The 12,823-nt window shown below is 41.8% G+C and overlaps 1 protein-coding gene across 3 annotated transcripts in view; it reads left to right on the forward strand.

The window, feature by feature from the left end:
* Positions 1 to 10,153, forward strand: part of MAOB (monoamine oxidase B) — a 50,681-nt gene extending 40,528 nt beyond the window's left edge. Inside the window, exons 11-16 of one of the 3 annotated variants that reach the window (XM_088051432.1) lie at positions 1,411 to 1,492; positions 2,482 to 2,579; positions 3,685 to 3,796; positions 5,368 to 5,430; positions 5,833 to 5,994; positions 8,605 to 10,153. In XM_088051432.1, the coding sequence (XP_087907558.1) occupies positions 1,411 to 1,492; positions 2,482 to 2,579; positions 3,685 to 3,796; positions 5,368 to 5,430; positions 5,833 to 5,988 (511 nt within the window). In that variant the 3' untranslated portion in view covers positions 5,989 to 5,994; positions 8,605 to 10,153. The remainder of the gene's footprint in view (positions 1 to 1,410; positions 1,493 to 2,481; positions 2,580 to 3,684; positions 3,797 to 5,367; positions 5,431 to 5,832; positions 5,995 to 8,604) is intronic. The other 2 variants (XM_088051433.1, XM_005526504.3) reach the window with 2 other exon arrangements.
* The last annotated feature ends 2,670 nt before the right edge of the window (positions 10,154 to 12,823 follow it).

The following is a 12,823-nucleotide window of genomic DNA, read 5'->3' on the forward strand; positions in this document are numbered from 1 at the left end:
TGTGGAAAAAGGACAGGGCACAGGCAGGTCTAGAGGGGTCTTTCTCATCCCTGCCATGGTGCTGGGAGGAGCAGAAGCAGATGGGTCCCAAGGTGATGACTCGCTTTCCTGTGGAGCCCTGTGGTGTTTCTGACCTGTCCTGAAAGGAGGAATCGATGGCATTTCTGAGAGGTGGTGGGCAGACCTCAGCAGGGGCTTGGCTGGGTCCTGCTGTTGAAATGGTTTTGTTCTGTTCAGGCACTGGGTAGGTGCTGGTGATCTGCAGGGCACAGTGCTCGCCACACTTAGGGAGAAATTGGGAAATCATCCTTTTCCTTATGGCAGTTGCTGGATTTGTGTCACCCCTGAGTGCAGAGGAATGTTCATATTCAGATCCTGGAGCTCTCTGAGCCTTCCTGGCCCATGAATGCTCCTGGAGCAGGCTGGCCCTTGTCCTCTGCCCCAGGGCAAAAGGAAGGGGTCGTTTCCTTTTCCCCCTTCTGCTGCTGGGCTTGACAGCTGCAAAACCACCCCAGGGCCACAGCTCTTCCTGAACTGTAGCAACCTTCACTTTCCAGCTCAAGCTCCAACCTGCATGTGAGGACACCTTCAAAGCCCTTCAAGTCATCCTGCTTCCCTTCATCCACAGCTGCTCATGGGTATAGCTGGGCTCCTGTAGAGCTGGGCTGCTTTTTACAGCAATTATGTATGGTTTCCTCATGTGCTTTTATAGCTGAAAGGGTACCCCTCACAGTTACAGAGCTGGGACTCCTGTATTTCTGTCCCCAGCACGGCTTTTTGTGGAACACTGGATTTTCTTCCACAAGTGAATGTCTTTCCAGAGCTGTGTTTGTTTTCCATAATGCTTATTTCATCCTGATCTTTTGGGAATTGGTGCAGCGTGGCTAAGAGTAAGACCCAAGGGCTTGTAGGAACAAACTTAATTGCACTTTGGGTTGGCTACAGAATGAAGTATATTCAGTGATTTATAGACTCCTAAACTTAAAACTGAGGAAATTTTATATAAACAGAAATTAAGTACTGATTCCCTGAGAGCCACAGCATATTAAGACCTGCATTTTTGTAGGAACAGACTGTAAGTTAGACTATGTGCCAAGACAAAAAAAATGCAATGCCTTACTATTTTTTTTCCTGACAGCCTGGAGACCATTTGGCTAATTTGGGGGTTTGGGCTGCTGGAGTTCTCTTAAGAGAACAGTTTGTAAAACTGCTGGAAAACCAGCACTTATGCAGCACAGGAGCTTTGGTTATTTCTAGTGATCCACAGGCTGATGAATTGGGATAGATCCTAAAAAGCTGGAACCTCAAATTAGCAGATATAATACTTGTCCTCTTAGAAGTAGGGTATATTAGAAGTGATTTGCTTTCTCTTTCCTCACACTGAAGTCTTCTGTTGCATTTGTCTCGCAGGAAGACGAGGCTGTGTGAGCTCTATGCAAAGGTGCTGGGATCAGAGGAAGCTTTACACGTAAGCACAAAATCTCTGGAAAAGGTACCTTTGGAAAAAGTATCTGCTATGGGAGCACTTGCTGCCCTCACTAGAGGAGTGGAGAGAAGATTATGGCAAGCCTTGTGCTGTGTTTGACAGTGAGGATAAGAACGAGCATTGTAAAGATTGATGAAACATTAAAAGATGTTTTTGTTGATATATTCTTGTCCTGCTCCTTGGGTGGGATTCTCAGTGCCTGCCACCATAAACCTCAGCTGCTGTCACACTTTGACAGGCTTGCTTTCCCTCTCTGTCCATGTTGTGTCTTCTTTCTTACTAGCTGTTAATTAGATCCACTGCTGCATGTGCTGGGTTGTTTTTCTTTTGCCTTTCTCTTGCCTTCTCTTCCCTGTAAATGTAAATGATTGTTAGGGTTTGTGTGATCTCACACTTGGATTATGTGATTAATGCCACTTACACTTATAAGAACAATTTTACAGGGTTAAAAGTTGTAGACACCAATCTGGAGAGCACATGATTTTCCACACAATGATACTGTGTGCAGAACCATGCAAGTGCCACACTTTGCATTTTTAACTGTGTACATTTGTACCCAATGTCACACTTTGCATTTTTAACTGTGTACATTTGTACCCAATGTCACACTTTGCATTTTTAACTGTGTACATTTGTACCCAATGTATACATTACAAGTATGACAATTATATACACCAGAGGTTAATTTTGCTTCACATGGCTCAAAGCATAAATGTGTGCACAAAGCATAAATTAACATTGACAGATTAAGAGGATTATGTTCTACAATGGTCAGATTAACTATTTTTTTAGACAGTGTATTCCTATTTTTAAAAAACTAGGGCTTATTGTGTTGTGTTCTTGCTGCATTAAGAGACATGTTAAATGTGCTCATCTTGTCAGACATTGAAATGCAACAAATGATGAGCTGTTCTTCTCTGCTCCCTCCTCAGTTCTGTTATTAATTTCCTCGTGACTTTGTCCTTTCCCTGAGTGAATTAATCTCTGTTTTACAGCCTGTGCATTATGAAGAGAAGAACTGGTGTGAAGAGCAGTATTCTGGGGGCTGCTACACAGCCTACTTCCCACCAGGCATAATGACTCAGTATGGAAGGTACAGTGTCTATTTATAGTGGGCTTTGGAGTGGTAAGATAAGACCAAGTTAATAAATATCCTCAGAAAGGGTCATAAATCCTCTGTCACTGTTCGCTTTATACCTTTAAGATCACTGGGGGATGTTTTAAACAGATGGGATAACCTTCCACTTGTCTCCTTTGGGCTTTATGATGGATGAGTACAGTATCATTAGAGCTTTTATCCACTCCTGTTATTGGGTGAGTTCAGCTGAGGAGGTTCTGGGAAGGGAGTTGGGAAGCTTCCCCAGCCTGCTTACAAAAATGGCTTTGGGTGTTTGACATCAGTGTAACCATTTCAAGCATGCCTTTAGCTGCTGATTTAAAAATACTGACAGAGAGTTAGTTCTTGCCAACATTGCTAGTAATGAGCAATTTCTTTGGACCTTTCTTTTTAGCAGTGGAAGCTTAATATACTGATCAGGGTGCTGTTGTATACAGTCCTCTCCCACTCAAGTTTTTGCGTGAAAATAAGATTTACCAAGAAGAAAAAGACTTACTTCAGACTGGTGACTTGATTTAGATGCACAAGTTTTAATGTGGTAGGAGAGCTGCACTTTTGACATTTAAGTTCTTATAATTTAAAAGTAACTTAGAGTAATAAAGGAGCTGTGACAAAGATCTTATGGAGGCTTCAGTATTTGAAGTAATTAAAATTATAGTTATTGCAGATTCTGGCAAAAACAGAGTTAAAACAATATTTTTTTGTTTATTTACCTATTACTTCAAATATTATGGGGATATATTTCAGAATGCTGCACTGTGCCAGTAATGCCTGGCATTGGTATTATGCCATGGGCTGGAACTGTGGGATAGTATAAATCTCATCTCAAAACAGTTGTCCTTTACACCTACAGTTGTCATTTTCACCTATGAACAGTGTAAACATTTAAAAAATATGAACACTGGTGTGTTCACTGTAAGAAATTAAATGCAACCCAGACTCCTCCTCCAGCTCCACTCAGCCTGTGCTATTATCTTCAAGTGCTTGCTGTCATTTAAAACACTTTAAAACCAACATTAACCCAGCTATTTCAGTTCTTTCCTGATACAGCTGATGAGAGTTTCTGCTTGTCCCCCTCCAGGATCATTCGGCAACCCGTTGGCAGGATCTATTTTGCTGGCACAGAGACAGCCACTGAGTGGAGTGGATACATGGAAGGGGCTGTCCAGGCTGGAGAAAGAGCAGCCAGAGAGGTACAGATGCTCAGGGGACACTGTAAAATGTCCTGTGGAAAAGGAAAGATCTTGTGGTTGGGGGGGAAATGAGAAGTGTTGACAGCTTCAGGTGTTCTGAATCTTGATGCAAATCCCTGTAAAGGGGATTGACTTCAACAAGAATGAAGGTTTTGCACTTAGATTTGGAATGTTAGGAAGGGCTCTGGCTGTTTTGTCAAACTCTCCCCTTGTTTCTAGGATTAAATAATTTCTTCAAAAATCCCAAATTCTACCCCAGTCATTTTTCTCCCAAATCTATGAATCATCATACTGCCAGATCCTGGCTGATAGAGCATGGGAACAGCTCAGTGCTGCAGCTCTGCACAGCAAGCCTGGCCCTTCCTCAGACTTTCCAACACAACAGTCATGTTCCACTCAGACAGCCTTAACACAGAGTCACTAAACAAGGACTTAGACATTTTTCTTCTGAGAAAATGCCAATTCCCCAAGTATTTTCAGGAACATTACAGTTTATCGAGCAGCAAAAGAAAAATAATCTTTGTTTTATGAGGTGAAGGGAACCTTGTGGTTAAAAACTATTCAAGGAACACAAGTTATCCTGGGAGGAATGTGGAGAGTTCATCTAGCCCATACCCCTGCCCCAAGAGACAGAGATCAATTGTTCATAAATGATCCCATTTGAGAAAGTTATACCTAAGGTGCTCCTGAAAAGCTCCAGAGGCCTCATGACTTCTCTAATGTAAGGACATTACAGCAGAGCCTCCATAGGCCTCAGCAGAGGAGTAGATAAGTGCACTTGATTGGTAAAAAATTTAATGTTTTCCTTTCCTCATTTACTTATGAAAGAAAACATGTTGAAAATTTGGTGCTTCTCACTCTCCTTCATTGAAGAGTTGACAGGGTCCATGAATCTCGTCTACACTAAAAGCTCCTCGTAAAAGATGTTAAATCTACAAGTGCCTGGAATAGAAAAAACATTATTTTGCCATCTCCATTCTACTTCATTGTAGAAGCAGCTAATCTTGCCGTCTTCCCTGAATATAATTTCAAATAGTCTTTGCTAGTCATCTCTGCTGTCTTTGATACTTCGGTAATTTTCCCATTGTGAAGGTTTTTGTTCTGGTTTTTGCTTTTCTCTGTCTGAGAGTAGTGGTCTGTCATCCCTCCCAGGGTGCTCTTCCTCTTCCTACATCATGATAAAATTTGAAAAACAAGCTGTTCCTTGTAGCTGGTGTCTTTATGCCTCACTTTGCCATGAGTGTCTGCTTAACTCTTAGTCATAGTCACATTATCCTGTTCCCCTGGGACTGGCCAAATTCCAGTATCTTGCATGGACTAACTGAGCATAAAGAGATTTTTCTGTTACTGTTTCTATGTTCCACTAGGAGGAAGGTCTTATTAAATATCAGCCCTCCCCAGAAATAAGTTTTAAAAGGTTGAGTTTTCTTCTAAAATTTGATTACATGTGATTTGAATGTGATTTATGTGCTCAGTCATTATGCCATTTTTAAACAACAGTTGAAGCCAGGTTGGTTTTTTTCTGTCTTGAAGAATCAGTGGTACTTATTGAGAATGTCATTTATTTTCAGATACTGTTTGCTATGAGAAAAATCCCAGACAGTGAAATTTGGAAGCCAGAACCTGAATCAGTTGTAAGTATTTATGTAGATAAAATGGATTGGGGTTTTTTTCTGCTGTTTTGCTGATGAGATTATTTTTTTTTGTCTATTTTTATATAAGTTCACTAAATCAAAGCCACAATAAAATTCCCCTTATTCACCAAAATTGCCCTTCCCTGAAAAAAGAAGAGTTTAGAAACCCACCTGACAAATCTGTAAGGCAGGATTGGAAAGATCTGCACTTCTTAACTGGGCTATGAATCCTTTCCATGTGTTTGTTCTTCCCTTTAACTGAGCAGAAAATCTGGATATGCTTCTTCTTGATAAGATATAACTGCTTCAGCCCAGTTCTGCTCCTGCTGCGAGAATCTCTCCATTTATATCCCTCCTCTCACGGTGGAGATGTTATGTGGGTAATGGATGCTCTCCCCACAGGACGTGCCACCTCTGCCCATCACTACAACCTTCTGGGAGAGGAACTTGCCATCTGTGCCAGGACTGCTAAAGCTGATTGGATTTTCCACTTTCCTCACCTCTGTGGCTGCAGCTGGGTTATTTGCCTACAAAAAGGGACTTCTGGTTCGAAACTGAAAAAAGGTGCCGACTCAAAGCCTCACGATTGAGGGATTTTGTTCTTTTTTTTTCAGAGGTTTTATTTTGTCATGTATTTTCTGTCTCCAGAATGTGAGGAAGAGGTAAAAACATTCACCCTCAGTGGAGGGAAGGGATATAGTAAAGGGAAAAAGATCCCCTAGAGTCCAGGCCTACTTCTAGCAATACCTTTTTGGTTGTTGAATTTCCAGGGTACCAAGCATTATCACCTTGAGGTCTTGTTCCAGATCTTAGAACAGAAGTGAAAAAAATACCTCCCTAAAACCTATTCTGATGAGATTTCTGGTTGTTTTACATCAGAACCAGACCCCAAACTCCACATCTCCACAGGCCCTGTTTGTACTGTACTGTACAACAAAATCTCTAGTTGTAAACAAAGGATTTCTGCCTTCCTCTGTGGTAGGCTGAGAAAAGAAATCCATAGCTTACAGAATAACCAGATAGTTCATGCAAATCACTGGTAAGAAGCTATTAGTGTTTTTATTTCTTACCCAGATGTCCAGAGCCCAGGGAGCACATAAGGGACAAGCCAGGCTAAATTTATCCATCTGAGCCGTGCAAGGGCAACCACGGGATGCTGGCATTTCCAGTGCCATATATGTCCTACAGTGAGCTAAAAGACAGTGTTTGGCAATGTGGGTGAATTTCAGGCTCCCCAGATGTGTTCACAGCTGCCTGGCACAGCAGAGTTCCTGTCCAGTGGGGTCTGGCCCTGTGAGCACCTTGAGGCTGTCTCTTGCCTGCTAGGGCATAATGGGCTTGAAAATGTAAACAAACAAAATAAAATAAAATAAAAATAAAAACAAAATAAACCAAAAATGAACAAAAAAACCAAAAAAACAACTTATCTGCCCCCAAACTCTTCCTTCATGCTGAACACAGATTTGCTGATACAGAGTTTTGGTCTTTCCTAACAAGCATATTGATGGGATTAGCACTTCCACTTCTGCCTGCTGCTTGCACTGACAATGCACTTTTGATAAATAATCAGGGATCTAAATGTAGTGAGATCAAAGAGAACTGTGGATTCCGGAGTCACATGCAAGTGCTTCTGTTCTCCATAGCTTGGTACTGTTCAGACAATGGAAGGAAAAAAAGGGAAGATGTAAAGAAGGCAGTATGCAGGGCTGGGGGGAGAAGTAAAAAAATTCTGCCTTCCAAAACCTCAGGGCCTGCTTGTCAGCGTGTTGGTACCCTGTTCTAGATATTTCTGGTGTGTTACCTGTGCACAAAACAAAAAGGAGGACACAGGTATGGCTGAGAGCATGATCTGGTGCACATGAAGTTGGAGATGTCTGGAATTTTTCAGAGCCTGTTTGCTGCACTTCTCCCTTCAAGGAGTAGCAATTTATATGTAAAAAATATTGGATTGCAGTAAAGAGCCGTGGAGGGAAGTATAATAATAAATTCAGCAACTGGTGTGAGCAGACGGTGGAGGAGCTGTATCACCAGTCTCAGGCAGACTCTTTGGGCTAGCAGCTGATCTTGCTTGTGTAGAGCAGTACTTTGTTCTCCAAGTAGTCCCATGGAAATTTACTGAACTGCTTGGAAAGCTGTAACATTTGCGAGCAGCACCTCGCTTTCTGGCCCTTAGGTTTTGTTCTTTTTAACTTGATGTGCTGGTTGAACATCATCTTGTAGCAGCAGCTTGGATTTTATCACAAATGAATAGCCTCATAACAGCCTTTTAAAATGCATGGGGGAACTTTTCAGGCATAAAGATCTTTAAGGCAGAAGAAGAGTGCAGCAGTGTACATATGGCCTCTCTCATTGTATCACATCGAGCTCTAATTTGCTGGGACATTTGCCTACTGCAGAGAGCTTCTGCGTGGCTTTCTCTCCCTGTGATTTATTTACTAGATGAATTAGGAACTGAAAGCTGAATGGGAAGTTCAGAGCTTTTGCAACTCACACAATTCTCAGGCCAGAAATAAACACAGGAACCTAAATTTGGGAAGGCATTTTTAAGTTCTTGGCCCCAATATTTTTAAGTGCTAGATAGTGAATGCATACATTACATATAAAGAGTTGTTGCATTTGCAGATGATTTTTCTGCCAAAACTGCTTGGAATTCAGGTCCTGCTTCTGCCCTAGAAATACTCCACATTCTCTAAAGGGGAGCAAATTCATGAAATTAATGAGGATAAATCAGTTTTGTTCACATTCAAAATGCATTTCTCTCTTCTTTGCTTCTGAATCTGGCAGAAATTTTTCCCAGTTTAACAAGATCATGTTGTGTGCCACAGGGGGAGAAATTCCAATCAAAATCACAAATTAGATAGTTAGAACCGAACTGAATCATGACCTAAGCTTTTAATGAGATTGGCCAATTAAAAAAAAAACAAAAAACCTGAAAAAGTTTCCATACTTACAAACCTTTCTTATTCTTAGTTTCAAAGCAAAAGAGAACTGCAAAAACAAATAAAGCAATCCCACAAAGCATTTCTCATCTTATTCTGCCACAGTAGGAGAGGCAGGGAATCTCCAAATAACTTTGGATTCCCTGAGATTTCTAATCAAATCAGGTTGGAGCTGGGAGGTCTGAATTGTGACATTTGTATTAACACTCTAAAGTCTCTGTGTTCTTCCTTGCAGACTGCCAAAGCTTTAGGAAAGCTCTCTCTGTCTTTACAGCCGTGTCTTGCTATGATTGTGCTGAGGACCTTGCCACCACTATGGGATTAAAGAAAGGATTTGCCACTGTTTTCTCAACATTTTCCACACAAAAGGAATACACAGCACCTTGTGTACATGGATGCCAGTGTGATGAGGGAATTGAGGCAGAGAATCAAGCTGCTTCCCTATGGGTAGAGGGAACTGTTAGCACCGGCTTACATTTTTGAAATTAAAATCCATGCCAACCCTTTGAAGAGAAGAATGAAGTCTGTTTTAATGGATAATTAGTTGTGCTGTATTCTTCATTTATTAACCCATTTGATGAAATAACTGGTATCATGAAAGTTCCAAGAGTTTACCAGCTTTGTAAAATATACTGTAGGAACAACCATGGAAATAATTGTATTTGTCTCTTATGGACTGAACTGTGTTACCATGCAGATTTTGTAATGCTCTTAAGAGTTTACAAAAAAGAAAGAAATTTACGTTCTTGTACACTGTTCTGATAGCCACTGTACTTTGCAAGGAATGATGGGTCATGGCACAGAAATCTGTGTTAACCAAAGTACTTGAAATCTAATTGTATAAACTACTCAACAATAACAAGGATGTAAGCAATCTGAGGCAGCCCCCTTGTCTTCCATTTAGTTTGTGCATTTTTTTCCCCCAGTGCAGATCTTGATTCCAAATCACAAAATCTGATTCCAAATAGCACATCTGCTCTCAATAAGAAGACATTAATCAGGTAATTAAGTACCTCTCTGAGCGCTGTTCATCAGTGGAACCCACGGCCTGAACAAGAAACTATGAGGCTTAAAGAAATCTTTCTGTTTCCACAGTGGGACTATTGTTTCACTGAAGTAGGCTTTACAGATGTGCAGAAATTTTAAGGGTTTTTTTTTTTCACCTTTTTTGAGACATGAAAAAGTAATATTTTTGAGGAAGAAGGAATTGGGTGACCTCCAGAAGTACTAGGGAGTCAAGATTAAATAACAGATCTGCTCTTGGGTAAGAAGCAAACCCCCTCAAATCACAGGTGACAAACGTTCACAAATAAACCTGACCTGTGTTCAGATGATCTAACAGTCCCTCTCCTGTCTCCACCACCTCAAGATCAAGGTGATCTTCCTTCTGTTGAAGAACAGATTGTAAAAATGGGATGGCCAAAGCAGCCTGGCTTTCCAAGTGTCTCTCCAGTGAATTTGTTTAGGCGTAGTCATAGACTGCCGCTTATAGCGTGTCTGCTGTGGTCGTGTGCAGGTCAGTGCTCCGTGGTGCCTGCCTCTGTGTTTTGGAAAAAAATTTAAATAAGAGTGACTTGATTTTGCAGGAGTATATATATATGCTGTGTGTGTGATGAATTTGTGCCTTTTATAACCGTAGCATTTTCTAAAGTGCCTCTGTGGTGACTGTCTCCCTTGGTTTCCTTCTTCTGCTCCCTTTTCAATAGGCTCTGCAGATATTTTTATCTGACAGCTGTGAAATTTTTTTAACCTTAATTAGAATCAATAAATATTGTCATGTCACATATGTTGTTTGAGACTTTTCTTTTGTGGAAGACTTGTCCTTTTTGACTTGGTTGTAGTGGTATTACTTACCGATACAGCATTTTGCATTTCATACTGAAACCTGTGAAGTAACTTCAGTTTTTCTTAGTAAAGAAAGCTCTGTAAAGAAAAGGAGAGTATAATAGAAAAAAAAAAAATACAATACCACCCAAGCAACTGCCCAAAACAGTGCAGAAATTCCCACTCAACCTCTTAAATACACAGTTATATAAAAAAAAAAATCAAACTACATTGGTAGTAGTATAATGACCTCTTACACTTAAGAATTAGTTTTTTATTACTGTAGGGCAGGTGGCTCAAACTGAACATAAGAAGAAACAGACCTTGTACTAAATACTGGGTATTGATGTTTGCTGATGTAAACATAAAAACCCTAGAAGAAAAGGGAGACCAAGATCACTTAATTCCACCCACTAGCTCAGTGTCAGCACTAGAGAGATAATGGAACTGAAGAACAGATTTGCTCCTGGGAAGGGACCTGAGTTGCACAATACTGCTGGCCATGAATACTGGAGAAAGTGTAACCATCCATGTGAGAAACATCGAGCGTGCAGTGCTCTTTGTATAGGCTTAACTTTCAGCATTACAAGTTATAAAGGAGCACAAACACAATAAAAGCAAACAGCCTCAACTAATCCTTCACACACTCTCTAAAGCATCTGTCCCCTAAGAAACGTGTCAGAGGCAGCAATGCACTGCACAGCCCTCAAAGCAGCCAGCAAGTGGTCGTGACTAAAACATTGCTTCTGTGTTGGGTTTGCATGGCCTGGTTTTGGAAGCAGGGGGACTACAGGGGTGGTTTCTGTGAGAAGGTGCTGGAAGCCTCCCCCATGTCCAGCAGAGCCAATCCCTGATGGCTCCAGGACGGAGCCGCTGCTGGCCAGGGCTGGGCCAGTCAGAAAAGGCAGTAACACCTCTGGGATAACAAATTCAAGAAGGAAAACAAGTTCCAGTGCAGATGTAATTGCAGGCAGAGAGGAGCAGGGTGAGAACATGAGAGGAGCAGCCCTGCAGACACCAAGGCCAGAGCAGAGGGAGCGGCAGGAGCTGCTCCAGGGGCTGGAGCTGAGGTTCCCCTGCAGCCCCTGGTGAGACCGGGGTGAGGCAGCTGTGCCCTGCAGCCCCTGGAGGGCACAGGGATGCAGAGATCCACCTGCAGCCCGTGGAGGGGACCCAAAATGGAGCAGGGGGATGCTGAGAGGAGGCTGTGAACCCATGGGAGACCTGTGCTGGAGCAGGGTCCTGGCTGGGAGCTGCAGAGCTGTGCAGAGAGGAGCCCACCCTGGAGCAGGTTTCCTGGCAGCACTTGTGACCCTGTGGGGGACCCAGGCTGGAGCAGGCTGTGCCTGAGGGACTGACCCTGTGGAAGAGTGACCCACAGTGATGCAATTTGTGGGGAACTGTTTTCTGTGGGATGGACTCATGCTGGAGAAGTTCATGGAAACAATCTCCCATGGGAGGGATCCCCCACTGGAGCAGGGGAAGGACTCCTCTCCCTGAGCAGTGGCAGGAGCAAGGTGTGATGAACTGACCATAACCCCCATTGCCCATCTCCCTGTGCCACTGGGGGGGAGGAGGGAGGGCTGGGAAAGAGGAAAGGGTGGGAGGAAGTTATTTTCACAATTTACTTTTACTTCTCATTATCCTGCTCTGATTTTGTTAGTAATAAATTCAGTTAATATCCCCAAGTTCAGCCTGTTTTGCCCATGATAGTATTTGATGAGTGATCTTTCCCTGTCCTTATCTTGACTCATGAACCATTTGTTATATTTTCTCTCCCCTGTCCACCTGAGGAGGGGAGTGACAGAGTGACTTTGGTGGGTGTCTGGCATCCAGCCAGGGTCAACCCATCACAGTGTTTTTGGTCCTGAAACCTGGGATCATGATGATTTTGAGATAAGGATGGTAGCTAGGAAAGTTTGGGCAAAACATGGACTGAACAGTGTTAGAGTGTTGAATGTTCATGATGAATTTCTGCTGTAATTGTGGTGAAGGCACAAGGGATGGATTTTGTGTGAATTGCCAATTTTTGTTCTGTGTTGTGATGATGTTATTTTGATTTTTGTGTGGGGAATTTTTGTCTTGCTTTGCTTGGTTGGTTTTAATGATGTGAGTGCAGGTTGTATGATGGATGTAGATTTTAATGATAATTCTTACATAGTTAAATATGTGATTCACAGAGGTTAGGGGTGGAAAGTGGAGTCAGATTTGACCTACCTCTTTAACTCTTTGTTCAGACATATCCTGGAGCATCCCAGAGGACATAACTGAAATGGTATTATTATTAATTTAGTTCTTTACAAAGCTTTCAGTGTGCATTTCAGAGAGACTCAGCCAAGAGATACTTCATTATTTCCATCAGTCCAGTGTAGAGAAAATTAATGTGGACAGATTAATACAAAAGAAATCCATTTTGTTTAACATCTATAAAAGATACAAATATGATTTCCCAAGAAACCAATTAGAAATCCTACTCATTGTTTAGAAGAGGATAGGATGTGTGTGCAAATTATTTGGCTACATCATGCATAATTCTGTGCTACTACAAGAGATGAGGATAATTTTTTCTTCTTGTCTTGTGTAATTATACCAATTGCTCATCTAGGGTAAATCCCAAGATGTTGGAGGGA

The sequence above is a fragment of the Pseudopodoces humilis genome, chromosome 2, assembly GCF_049639895.1.
Source record: "Pseudopodoces humilis isolate 2021_Gansu_Grassland_sample_001 chromosome 2, ASM4963989v1, whole genome shotgun sequence".
Taxonomy (NCBI): Eukaryota; Metazoa; Chordata; class Aves; order Passeriformes; family Paridae; genus Pseudopodoces; species Pseudopodoces humilis.